This window comes from Thermothelomyces thermophilus, chromosome 2 (genome assembly GCF_000226095.1).
Source record: "Thermothelomyces thermophilus ATCC 42464 chromosome 2, complete sequence".
Lineage (NCBI taxonomy): Eukaryota > Fungi > Ascomycota > Sordariomycetes > Sordariales > Chaetomiaceae > Thermothelomyces > Thermothelomyces thermophilus.
The window spans coordinates 362,887-377,134 of NC_016473.1; the positions used below are offsets into that span (position 1 = coordinate 362,887).

General features: G+C 39.6%; 1 protein-coding gene across 1 annotated transcript; it reads right to left on the minus strand.

The window, feature by feature from the left end:
- Positions 1–11,352: 11,352 nt before the first annotated feature.
- Positions 11,353–13,765, minus strand: MYCTH_2300067 (uncharacterized protein). The gene is made up of 2 exons (XM_003661031.1): positions 13,265–13,765; positions 11,353–13,156 (listed from the first exon to the last, which is right to left on the minus strand). Exons 1-2 carry the CDS (start codon positions 13,587–13,589, stop codon positions 11,382–11,384), a joined length of 2,100 nt encoding a protein of 699 aa, XP_003661079.1. The 5' UTR covers positions 13,590–13,765; the 3' UTR covers positions 11,353–11,381.
- Positions 13,766–14,248: the final 483 nt, after the last annotated feature.

The following is a 14,248-nucleotide window of genomic DNA, read 5'->3' on the forward strand; positions in this document are numbered from 1 at the left end:
TTAATACCTTATTATTAAGCTAAGACTTAAGTATATCCTATCTAAACTATATAATATAGGAGGCTACTAACTTGGTCTATTAGAGATTAGTAAGTCTTTCTTATATATAAATCTTCTTATCTTTATCGCTAAAAACCTTCTAAAGCTCTTCTTTAAAACAGTTATAAGATCGAAAGACTACTTATATAAATATATCTTAGTCGTCTTTATCTTCCTTAGTAAGATAGTCATTCTATATAGGCTTAAACTATCTAAGTACCTTGCCCTCTAGTCTTATAGCTATATAGAAGACTTTAGCTTTATCGTCTAGAAACTTGTTATCATTAAGCCAGAAGTAAGATCAGAGGTTTGTTAGGAATCTTATAAGATCTTCCTTAGTTCCTCTATATTTGCTAGGTAGTTTAATCTTAATGTAGCTCGCTTTAGCGCCCTCGAGTGCCTTGATTTTAGCATAGGCCTCGTTAATTAGTTTCTACAAGTGCTTTTCGCCGTTCTTGAGTTCCTTAATTCGAGCTTAAGCAGCCTTGTCTCTCTAGTCTAACTCCTAGATTTGCTAATAGAGTTAACCAAGCTAGGTAAGCAGCTGTTCGGCCGTGACGTTAGTAGCTATGTTGATATCGAGGTCGAAGTTACCTCTGTTCTGAACTATAATAGAACAAAGGGAGTGATAGCAACGTGTAATGAACCTAACTTAGACTTCTTCTAAAAGGGTTTAGACGAAGGTAGGTAAAGTGGGATAAGTGTATAGGTCGTCTAAGAGATTTGATAAAGCTAAAGGATTTATAATAATACTAGAGTTATCTCTTATAGTAGTTAATAATACTTAGTATAAGTACTATAATTGTAGGTTACTATTACTAGTAAACTCTTAAAGTCTACTATAACGAGTAACTATCTATATATATATATAATCCTAGGATTATTAGTAGTCGTAATGATCCTCTATACTAGCTTACCTAGCTTATGTTGTAAGCTAGTGATCCTTTGCTAGGATTATTTCTTACTAAGTGTAATCCTGTCCTAATTGGTCTATTATTCCTTTGGCTTAATTGGCCCGTTTATGTTAGTGGCTTAGGTAGCATCTATATATATATTTCTGTAACACTTTGTCGGTAATCTATTTTTATAGCTAAGCATATACTAATGTAACTTGCTAATAGATTATGTCTACTAGCTATTTAGCTGTCTAGGACTCCTTATAGGGAAAGAAGTATACCTATTTAGTCAGGCAATCTACTATAGTAGGAATACTATTATAGGTTACTCCTATAGCTATATCTTTAGATTCTAGCAGCTTTGTAATAAAGTCTATTATAACCAAGCTCTATAGTTTGTTAGCTGTTAGTAGTAGCTAAAGTAGCCTATATAGCTTATATCGTACCATTTTGCTTCGATTGCAAATATTACAGTTCTATATAACTTCCTTAACTCGTACTATTAACTGTAGAAAGTCGTAATGTTTCTTAACTTGTACGACAGTCTTTGTAACTCCTTTGTATCCTCTAAGTTTCGACTTATAGAGTTCTCAAATCATCCGTAGCTATTAATCCTAGTCATAGATATATACTTTACCTCGGTACTAGAGTTTCCTATCTTTTTCTTCTACTCTATTAGGTACTAGTGGTCTAGGTGCTACTTAATACTATGCCTCGTTAATCCTTTCTTCTCGAAAGATTATATAATATTCTAGGAACGAGTCAAGTAGATTATCTTCCACAGGTGTCTACGTTTCGTGATATAGCGTTCCGTCTATTCGTTCCTTAAATAATAGTAGCGTTATTTCCGTTCGTCCTTCTATATAATCCGTTCGTTAGCTTAAGATATCTGTTTATACATTCTCTTTGCCCTTCTTATAGCAGATCTCGAAGTTAAATTCCACGAGGAATTCTACTTATCGTATTTATTATCTATTAAGCTTCTTTATTATTGTAAAGTATCGTAAATTCTTATAATCTATATATACTTATACCGGTTTAATTATACTATTGAGGTATAGTCGCTATTCCTTAAAAGCTTTGATAATTATAAGTAGTTCCTTGTCATAGATTAGATAATTAAGACGTAATCTATCGAGCTTCTTTGAAAAGAAGGCTATAGGATATAGCTTTCCTTGTTTATCTCGTTGTCCTAATTATCCTCCAATAGTATAGTCTAAAGCGTCCGTTTCTACCTCGAATAGCTTCTTAGGGTCTGGTAGTACTAGTACTAGATCTTTGGTAATGGCGTCGCGGATCTATATAAATGCTTGCTTATGCTATTCTTCCTATTAGAATTTAGTGTTCCTCTTGGTAAGTTTATATAAAGGTCGTATAATTGCTCTAAAGTTCCTAATAAACATTTAATAGAAGTTTATAAATCTGATAAAGCTTTATATTTCTATAACTAATATTAGTCGTAACTACTTCTTAATAGCTTTGACCTTTAAAGGTTCTATCTAGATTTATCCTAGGGATATTTTATATCCTAGAAATACCGTTTTCCTAACGTGGAATTCGCTCTTTTCCTTATTAACTAATAGTTTATATATATATAGCGCGTCTAGTACTACTTTCACGTGCTTCTGGTGTTCGTCTATTGTCTTAGAGAAGATAAGTATGTTATCGAGATAATATACCGTAAATTTGTCGAGAAAGGGTCGGATAGCTTAATCAATTAGGGCTTAGAATGTTATTAGTATATTTATAAGTCCGAATAGCATGATAAGGTACTTATAGTAGCTATAAGGTATCCTAAAGGCTATTTTCTACTCGTCGCCTTCTTTAATCTATATATAGTTATGGGCTAATAGCAAGTTAAGACACGTAAAATATTAGGCTCCTGCTAACTAATCTTAGAGCTATAAGATTAGTAGTAATAGGTATCGGTTTTTTATAGTCTATTCGTTAAGTTACCGATAGTCGACGTATAACTATAGCTTTCCGTCTTTCTTAGGTATAAATAGGATTAGGTAGCCTGCTAATAATGTTAATAGATAGATATATCTTCTTCGAAGGTTCTCCTCTAAATATTACTTAAGTTCTTTGTTCTATATCTAGCTTATATAGTAAATCTTAAAGAACTTTAGTTATACTCCTTCCTTAAGCTTGATCTTATAATCCTATAGGCCATATTCTAGTAATTCTTCCAGATGCTTCGGTTCGAATATTAGGTATCCTTTGTATTCTTTCGGTACTTCCCTAGTCTTGTCTCGTCTCTCGGTTTTCTAATAGTATACGAACTTGGTTCTATTTATAGCGATGCTAGCGATTTCTCCTATCTCAGCCTACTACACTAATTGCAGTACTCCGTATTCGTTAACGGAGAGAATAGCTATCGGCGGTTCGGCTTGTTCCTTCTATTATAATATCGATATCGTTATACTACCTCTTCTAGAGTCTGTAATAGTCTATCTATTACTATCTGTCTCTTACGGTAAATCTATAGGATATGTCTTCCCCTAAGTATCGTCTACTCGTAATCCTTACACGCTCCCTATCTTACTAGTCAAATATAACTCCGTTTAGGGTTATAGATAGCTATTATTCTTCCAGCTAATATCTAGATTATAATTCTTATACTATAGTAACCCTAATATTATATCTTTATCATTACCTATATCTATAATACCAAATATAATTACTATAGTTTTCCCTACTATAGTAATGTCAATTAGTTTAGTCTCCCTATATACCTATTATATTAGAAATAGCCCTTTGACTATACTATGCTTCTATTTTATTCTCTAGGGTATCTATAGCTAATTTACAAGTGTCGGCGAAATTAGGTTTATTTCTACTCTACTATTCACTAGTACGAGCATTTTATACTATTTCCATTATACTATTATCTATAGTCGCTTGTCTTGCCGCCATTATTTAAAGATTGTAGCGATTTCTTATGTTTCTACTAGGAGGTCTCGATATAGTGGTCTCTTATGCTAGTTCCTCCTATATTATGCTACTACTTGCCACTACGCGGGCGTTAATAAATTCTAGGCCCCTCGAAGGGCCCTGACCCGTTTCCTAGGTTAATACTAACCTCTTTAGTTGTTCGGCTAATAGTGGCTTCGTTAATCGTGCTTATTTCCGTAAGCTATTAAGTGCTTACGGCTTCCTACTATCAAGTCTATTCTACTTTTCGTCATATATACTATAGCTTTATTTAAAGTTCCCGAATTCGCGATTTCTTTTTGTTTATATAATAGAGGCAATCGTTACTCTAGCACAAGTCCTATATATCTCGTCCTATTCCGTAGTGCCTAGGCTAGGCTTGTCTGAGAACTATTGTAATGCCTTCTAGATTATAGGCTTCGATCTTCTAGAGCAATTCGGCTGCTCTATTTCCTATGTTATAGACCTATTCTATAGGGTATAAGCTTCTATCCCCGTTTTCCTATCGGGTTAGCTAGTAATTGTTTTCGAATTTGTCGCGGAAGTGATATCGGTATTTGTATACTATACACTAGAACTAGGGCACTTATATATATACCTTGTATTAGGGGTATAGTTATATAGCGTTACCTAGGAGGTATTAGAATTCTTTCCTAAATCCTTTCTATTATATATAGACTATAGGTACTCTAATACTAAAGTAAGAGTGTTTCTTCTAGTAGCTTCTCTATATACGCTTGTCTTTTCTATAGTTCGTATATATAAATTGGTATTCTAGGTTCTATATATCGTTACTAAGTTATTAGTTATCAAGGTACTTGGCATAGCTATTAGGCCTATTATATATTATAGGCTATCCTCCTTTAATAGCTTCTACGATACGTTGGAGTTCCTTCATTTTATCCCTTATCTTATCGCTCTACTAGGCAAGTTAAGTTAAACGCCTATCCTATTCATATAGTTCCATATTAAGTTAGAAAACTTCATTACAATACTATTCGATTTATTCCTAGAGGAATAGAATATTAGGTCTAGGTCTTTTAATTCCTTAGGTATCGGTTGTCTACGATCCGTCCTACCTCTATATAACTATAAAACCCTACTACCTTAAGGCTAGGAGAATCGAAATTAGTGGTACGTATTCTCCTACTATATCCTATTTAGTAAGACTTATCTCTAGGTCCATAGTGACTAGTTCGGAGTATAGTACTTGTTTGTCTTTACTATTACCATTATATTCGAGACTATCCGTATTACTACCCCTATCTTTGTAGCTTATAGCCGTTACTTTGATGACGTCCTTAGTAGTTTCGTCGATAGCCGTAATTTCCTTTCTAGGGACTATCTTCTATTCTTTCTTCAGGCTTTGACATTCTCGCTTATAGTGCCCTTTCTTTCTATAGTTATAGTAGGTAATATTAGACTTATCTTTAGTTATCTTCTTCTAATCTTGCTTTTACGTTACGTCTATATCTATAGCTCTAGGGTACGTCCTATATAAGGTACTAACATATACTCGCTTTTTTTTGTCGTTAGCCTTAACCGTAGTTCTATTTATTTAGCCTTATTTCTACTACTCTTATATATAGAGTCGATTATCGATTTTAATAGCCTATATAATATATTTATCTAGGGTCTTAGGCTAGTTATATTTATATAGTTTATCTTTAACCTTTTCCTTTAAGCTATTATAGAATAATTATATTAACGCCTCATCATTAAGCTAAGACTTAAGTATGTCCTATCTAAACTATATAATATAAGAGGCTATTAACTTAGTCTATTAGAGATTAACAAGTCTTTCTTATATATAAATCTTCTTATCTTTGTCGCTAAAAACCTTCTAAAGCTTTTCTTCGAAATAGTTATAGGATCAAAAGACTACCTATATAAACACGTCTCGGTTATCTTTATCTTCCTTAGTAAGATAGTCATTTTATATAGATTTAAACTATCTAAGTACCTTACCCTCTAGTCTCGTAGCTATATAGAAGACCTTAGCTTTATTATCTAGAAACTTATTATCATTAAGCTAGAAGTAGGATTAAAGGTTTATTAGGAATCCTATAAGATCCTCCTTAGTTCCTCCGTATTTACCAGGTAGTTCGATCTTAATATAGCTCACTTTAGCGGTTTCGAGTGCCTTAATTTTGGCATAGGCCTCGTTAACTAACTTCTATAAGTGCTTTTCGCCGTTCTTAAGTTCCTTAATTCGGGCTTAAGTAGCCTTATCTCTCTAGTCTAACTCTTAGATCTGCTGCTAAAGATGACCAAGCTAAGCGAGCAGCTATTCGGCCGTAACGTTAGTAGCTATGTCGATGTCAAGGTCGAAGTCACCTCCGTTCTAAACTATAATAGAACAAATGGAGTAATAGCAACGTATGACAAACCTAACTTAGACTTCTTCTAAAAGGATTTAGACGAAGGTAGATTAAGTAGGACAAGTAGGCAGGTTATCTAAGGGATTCGGTAAAGTTAAAGGGTTTATAATAACATTAGAGTTATCTCTTATAGTAATTAGCAATGCTTAGTATAAGTACTATAATTATAGGTTGCTATTACTAGTAAACTCTTAGAGTCTACTGTAACGAGTGACTATCTATATATATATATAATCCTAGGATTACTAGTAGTCGTAGTAATCCTCTATACTAGCTTACCTGGCTTATGTCGTAAGCTAGTGATGATCTATTAGGATCATTTCTTACTAAGTGTAATCCTGTCCTAATTGGTCTATTATTCCTTTGGCTTGATTGGCTTGTTTGTACTAGTAGCTTAGGTAGCATCTGTATATATATTTCTATGACATCTTAATAACGAAGTTGCTAGACTAGATTATAGGAGTTATCTAGAATTTTAAAAGCTAGGTAAGACGCTAATACGAGCTTGCTATCTACAAGATCAAGTAGGATAATAATACTATAATGATTGGTTTAATAGGGCATATATTAATATACTATTAGACTTAGGCTATAGAAAGTAGTATTAATCTTAAACTTTTACCTTTATATACCTATAAGCTTAACGGACTAGTAAAGCGAGTAGGGTAAGAACTAATCTTATACTTAATTAAGATACTTAATAATATAAATCTCCCTATAAAGCTCTAGTTAGAAAGTATATAAGCGGTAGTATACCTATATACGATAAGCCTAAGCTATACTTACTCGTTTAAAACTTCTAATAAAGTACTCTATAGCTAGTTTAAATAGTATTTTCACTAGTATAAACCTAGTTTAATAATTATATTAACTAGCGACTTATACCTAGATTAGAGTATATCTTTATATATGGATGCTAGGTATATATTCTCTATAAGAATAGGGAAGCTAAGTAATATATAAAGGACTTTAAGGTATTACTATATAGGCTAATAGGGTATTTTATAGGATATTATACATTTAATATCTATTGTGTTTAGATACCTGAGCTCGATAGGGTCATTATAACCTGTAACGTTTGCTTCGATAAGAAGACTTTCTACCATCTAGGCAAAGAGTAGCCGACAGAGTCGTCGCTAGCGGTAGCAAGCTAGGAAGTTAATTAGTTCGATCTAAGCAAAGATTCCTAGGATACTAACTTTCCCTAGGAAGCGTTATAATAAACCTAGTAACCAGTAGAAGACTCTATTATAGTGGCTTAGCTACCTCTATTATAAAAGAGTCCGGTGGTAGACTAACCTCTCTAATAGGGTCAAGACTTAGGGGTAAGGGAGCTCTCTAATATATAGCCTATAAGTAAGTAATTAGTTCTAGAGACTCTTATAGCGGAGACGTAAGCAATAGCTAAACTTCTTAGATAGATAGAGAGCTTTAGAGAACTCTTAACCCCTAAATATATGCCTAAGCCCTTAGTAACTTGCCCTACGCTAGCTAGTAAAGGGGATGTCTACTAGGAAGTAGGAGGGTTTAGATTAGAGCCTTCCTAGTCGCTAGCTAGCTAACTAGACGCTAGAGAGAGTAAGGAAGCCGTTAGATCTAATAGAGAAATACCTTCTATGGAAGAGTTAAGTATATATAATATATTAACGGAAGAGCTAGAAGCTAGGGACGGTACTGCCGATATATTATATCTAGCTAGGCAGGAGGAACAAAGCGTTAAGCAAAGTCTGGATTAGCTAATATATCCTCTAGAACGTAAGAGCAAAGGAGAAGCTATTTAGTAACCTCCTACAAGGAGAGGCAGAGGTAGGAAGAAGGCTTATAAGCCTAGGGACCCTATCTAGTTAAGCGAAAGGTTACAAAATAAAGAGAGGGTTAATTACTATTACTCCTTTATCTATATAACTAAGGAACTCTAGTAATAGTTCTATAAGACTTACCTACCTAATTAATAGGAAGCTTACCTAGAGGACCAGAGCATAAGAATAATATATATAGTATTTGTTATTACTATACAATAGAAGGATACTATATACCTCGAAGTAGCCTTAAATAAGCTATATTAGTATATCGACGATCTTACTCGCGTTTCTACTAACCAGTAAGACCTATATAACTACCTATTGGAATAATAGTTTAAAGATACGGCTTATAAGGGGATATATAACTTAGAGAGTAAGGGAATATAGAAGATCGTACTATATAAGTAAGCAAAAGCGCGACCTATCCCATTAAAATAGGTCTTCGTATACAAGTTTAATAAGAACGGTTTCCTAGAGAAGTATAAGGTAAGGATTCATATACAAGGAGATCTATAAGATATTAGCTTAGTAGAAGGTATATATATAGCTACTCTAGTAGCATAGTCGTTTTATATAATAATAGCGATTACTATATACTTTGACTTAGAAGTTAAGTAGTTCGATGTAGCGTAAGCATTCCTTAATGTTAAACGACCCAAAGACGATCCTATTATCTATAAATTGCCAGAAGGATTTAAGTAGCTAGGGAAATGTATAGAGTTACGAAGAGCTCTATATAGCTTAAGAGACTTGCTGCTCTTATAGTATAAAGAGTTCTGTAAAACGCTATTAGATCTAGGTATAGAACCATTAGGCGAAGAGAAGTGCCTCTTCTTAAGCTATAACAAATGAGTCATCCTAATCTTCTATATTGACGACTTCTTAGTCTTCTTCTATAAAAGTAATGCTATAGCGGCTGAGTAGGTAATAGAAGGAATTAAAGCTCGATATAATGTCTATAAGTAGGGTAATGTCGGTTAGTTCCTTAGTATTAGGGTGATTTGAGACCGACCTATATATAAGATATAGTTAGTCTATAACTAATATATTAGAAAGGTAGTAAGAAGATATAGGCTTGACGTGCCTAGTATGTATAAGCTAACTCCCTTAAGTTATAAAGAACTTAAGAAGTTCGAAGGGAGCGCTATTAGTATATGGATTAAAGAGTATTAGAAGCTCGTTAGATTAATCCTATACTATATAGTTATACTATATCTAGGTATTATATATACCTATTTAATACTCTCTTAATACCTAACTAACCTAGGACTAGACTACTTATTAGAGGTATAGTAAGTAGTAAGATATCTATTTAGGAGCTTTTGCCTATTAATCTAGTATAGAGGTAAGCAAGCGCTAGAAAGTCTAACGCTTATAATTATTAGGGATATATCGTATATAGATAATCCAAATATATAGTATTTATTATAGGGATATATCTTCTTTCCATTTAAGGGCCCTATTATATAGAAGGTGTCGTACTAGGATACTATTATAACGTTAAGCACTAAAGTAGAACTTCTAACGCTTTCTCTTATAGTAAGAGAGGCTATAGCACTTAAAAGGCTATTTATAGATATCGATCTTAAGCTTAGGGAACCCTAGAACATCTACTATAATAATTAGCAAACTATTCGACTAGTAATAGCTAAGAATGAACATATTAATACTTACCTATAGTATATAGATATCTATAATATATAGTTATACTAGAAAGTAGCGAAAGGGACGTTCAAAGCTATATATCTACTAATTAGTCAGATACTAGCAGATAGGCTTACTAAACAACTTAGCTAATAAGCCTTTAAGCACTAGAAGGCTCTTCTTAATCTTTAAGATATTAGTTATAGGCTTACGTAACTAAGGGGTGGAAGATAAGTTAAATTTGTCAAACAAAATACCGCCTAATACTCTCTATCTACTACTATTAGCCGTCATTAGGATTAATAGCCTTACCCTTGCCTTTATCCTAGCCAGGCGATGATATAGCGCCTAACGTGTCATTAGACACGCTAACGTGAGTATTACGAGCCTCCTTGATCTTGCCTAACTAGTGGAAGATGTTATATATAGAGCAGGCGATCTTCGTAAAACGCGTAAGTTCAGCCTTATTAAGCTTGTACTCCTCTATATCATCTATACCGGTATGTTTCAAGTCACTCTAAAGAACTGTATATAACTTCTTAAGATCCTACATATAACTGTTAGCGATTTGCCTATATGTCGGGGGTAGAGGTTTAGGATCTAGGGACTTATAGAAGCCTTAGCTTTATCTAATAAAGCTTTCGTCAAATCCTTTGCTAACCTAATATAAGAAGTAGGACTACTATTATAGTTAGTATAAGCATCATAAGAGCTATTAGACATATAAGCGATTAGTATATATCTCCTTACATTTATAAGAACTATATATATAATAGTAATAGTAAGAGCTAGCACTAGAATGATTGTAATATTTACCAAAAGAACATCCTACTAGAGCCGACTATATATATATTTTATAGGGCACCTTATAAAGCTTACTAGCTTTGATATTACTATATTTAGTTAGCTCGAACGATCTTAATATGACTAGAACACTTATAATATAGAAGCCTTAGTACACTTATACTTTCGAGGTATTATAAGAGCAAAAGTCAACCTACTAGTAGTTATAGTATTTGCGACGGGCGTACCTAATAAGTCATCCGTTAATTCGAGCATAGGAGGCGTTATCCTATTATTATTATGATTGAAACTAGTAATATCGTCGCTACTATGGTTATAATAGCTATATTTAATCTATAGCTTCAAAGGAATCGCTCTACTATACTCGACTCTTTCAGACTTCCGAATACAGAAAGTAGGCCCCTAAAGGAGCTATCAAGGTAAGAGCAACAAAGGATATAATACCAAGAACAATATTACTATAAAGCGTAGTTAAACGACTACCGCGTTTAACTAGGGGGTGTATCGGAAGCTATAGAGCTTCTAAACGTATTAGCCACGCGTTTGCTATAGCTATATAAGGCTGTTTAACGCTTTGGCTAGCTCCTTTGTCTATAAATATCAGTCGTTTTGTCTCCTTTGTAGATAGTTTAACAAGGCACTCTTTTCCTTCGTATAGCCACCCACTGGAGACTGCTTTCAACGCTCCCGGAAGCTCATCACTGCGTTCGGCAGAAAGCAAACCCTTGTCACTTCCACCTCACCACTTGCCTCCCGCATACTTGTTGTACGTATTTCAAGTACTTCGTGCCGAACCTCGAGAAATGCCGTCACTGGATCTCTGATGGCGGACGATTAATATAATTAATCACGGAACCCAAGTTCGCCGTCATGGGCGCTCCTCACGGATCCACTTCTTCGACATGTCTCGCAACGGCCGCTCCCCCCTTTTCGTCCCCCTCGCTTTCGGCCTGGGTTGGGGCCTGCTCCTGCCGCGAGCCATTGACCGCAGACAAGGCGTTGCGATAGGTCCGGACCACTAGGCCTTCCTGTTGCCGCCCGGCACAAGTCTCGGCGTCGTCGCTGCCGCCGCCGACCAAGGTCCACCCCGCACGCTCGAAGCGCCGTCGCACGTACTCGGACATTCCCGAGAAGCGGATCGAGACGCCGGAGCCCCCATATGCCCTGATCTCCGAGAGCATGGTCTCGAGATGCACGCACGCCGTAGTGTCGACGTGGTTGGCCCTCTGAAAGTCGATGACGATGACCCGGATGGGCGGCAGCACGGCGGTCTCGGCGATGCCCTCGCGTCGGCGAAGCTTGGCCACGTGCTTCTCCCGACTGACGGACCAGTTCCTCTTCCCGGCCTCCGGGTTCTCGGCGCTACCGAGGGCGGGCGCATGGCGAGTCTTGATCGTGTCCATGATCGCCGTCTTCGCCCGGTACGAGTTGGGGAAGAAGAGGGAATCGGTCAGCCGGAAGACGCGCGTGTCCGCCGGCACCGACGACGGGTAGTCTCTGGACTCGTCCAGGGCGGCCGCGAGCTCGGACCGAGGAGGATCCGGGATGGTGGCCACCCGGGCAAAGACCTGGCGGAGCAGGACGTACACGATGTTGAACCCGACGGCGCTGGCGATGCCCACGCTGGTCGAGACGAAGAGGGAGACCCAGAACGCGATCATCGAGGAGACAAAGTCGGCGAGCGACGCCCGCCAGTACCGGTAGAAGACCGACGGCGGGCTGATCAGGGGCCAGCATGCCGTGATGATGATGGCGGCAAGAGTGGCCTTGGGCACCCAGTACAGCGTCCCGAGCAGCTCGTAGATGGAGACGAGCACGACCGCGGCGGCGACGAAGCCGGAGAGGGGCGAGCGCACGTTGCAGGCCGAGTTGACTGCCGTTCTCGACATGGCGCCGCCGACGCCGTGGGCGTGGAAGAAGCTGTTGACGACGTTGGTCGCGCCGTAGTACGTGAGCTCCTGGCTCTGGTCCACAATGTAGCCGTTCCTCACGCCGAAGCTGCGGGCGATGGCCGTGTGCTCTACCGCGCTCCCCACGAAGACGGCCACGCTCCGGGCCGCCACCCGGGATAGCAGCCCGGCGTCGGGCACCCGCGGGTGCTGGATGCCCCGACCGCCTGCCGAGGAGACCTGGGTGACGTCGAACAGAAACCTGTCCGGGCTGCCGCGCGACTTGTTGACGGCGTACCCGACCCCGGTGAAGATGACGAGGGTGATGAAGGCGCGGGTGATGGAGAGGAACCAGACCACCTTGTTCCTCTTCCCCCATCGTCTCCCGGCCCGGTCCAGCGCGGCGAGGAGCAAGATGCCGGTAAAGCCGACCGCGCAGGCATACCCGTTGGCCCGCGGCAGCTGCTGGAAGACGTCGTGGATCTGGTTCGCCGTGCCGTCCCGGACGTCGGGCTCGCCGAGGAGCGAGTCCATCTGATTGAGGATGATGGTGATGGCGACGGCCGAGATGAAGCCACTGAGGACCGGGAGCGAGATGAAGTCGAGCAGGAACCCCAGCTTCAGCAGACCGATGACTAACCCGTAGATCCCCATCATCATGGCAACCGCAGACGCGATTTCCTGGGCAGACCAACCCCCGCCTTGCAGAGACTCGATGGTCTCGGCCGTCAGGAGGCTGATCAGGGACGTCGGGCCGGTAGACAGATCTGACAACCCGCCGCGTCGAAAAAAAAAAAAAAACAAAGATTAGTGCTATGATTGAATATACCAACAGGTTGCTCACTTGCCCGCGGCTGCGGAGACGGACGACTCACCCTTTGTTGTCCCCATGAGTGCGTAAAGCATTGGGGGGAACCAGCAGGACAGGAGGCCGTATTGGACCGGGACTGTGGCGATCCGGGCGTACGACAGGCCCTGGGGAATCAGCATCAACCCTATGGTCAGCCCCGCGATCACGTCGTTGACTAGCCAGCGAGGTCGGTATCGAGGCAGCCAGCCGATGATGGGGAACTTGTCGGTCACATATTCGGCAGCGGCACCGGGAAGGGCACGGGCGCCGGACACGGTGAGCTGTCTAGCCCGCTGCCATGTATAGTCCGTTGCGATAGACTTTTTGGCTTTTTCAAGTGCTTGCATCATGCTCGATGTTCTAGACGCGGTAGAAATACTGCTTCCCAGGATACCCCGCCGAGAGGAGTATGAGTGGCGGATGGGGGTAAGGGAGAGTGCTAATTAATTACTGGAAAATAGAGGTCTTTCGTGTTGCTCTTCCCGAGGTATGTCCCCCTCGTTGTGTATGTCACGGACGCCTTCATCTTGTCCACCTCCCCATCGTCTCTTTTCACACCCCTACTTATCATCCTATCCTCTTACACGTCTCTGGGGTCGGTGGTTCGGCATCTAATTACCCCTCTTTGACACTCACTTCTAGATCCGTCATGCTGCGCACGATTTCCACGGCGACACAACATTGACGCCGCTGCCGCTCCTGGTCAACCATCGTTTGAGTGCGGCACTGTATCGTCAAATGCGACAGCCGGGGGTTGCCTCGAGATGCATCCCCCCTCCTCCACTCCCCCCTGTCCGGCCAGCGAGGAGGGAGAGGGAGCAAGGGAGAGGGGAAACAGATGCGTGTTTCCGAGGATCAATCTGCGGCCCCTCTCCTCCTCTCTCTCTTTCCCTTCCCATCTCCTTATGAGACAAGGGGCAACGGTGACGTGGACCTGACCGCACGTTGCATCACGCTGACGCTGCCTGGCACTCGGTCAACAAGCATTGCAAATATGTTGTCTGTTTGC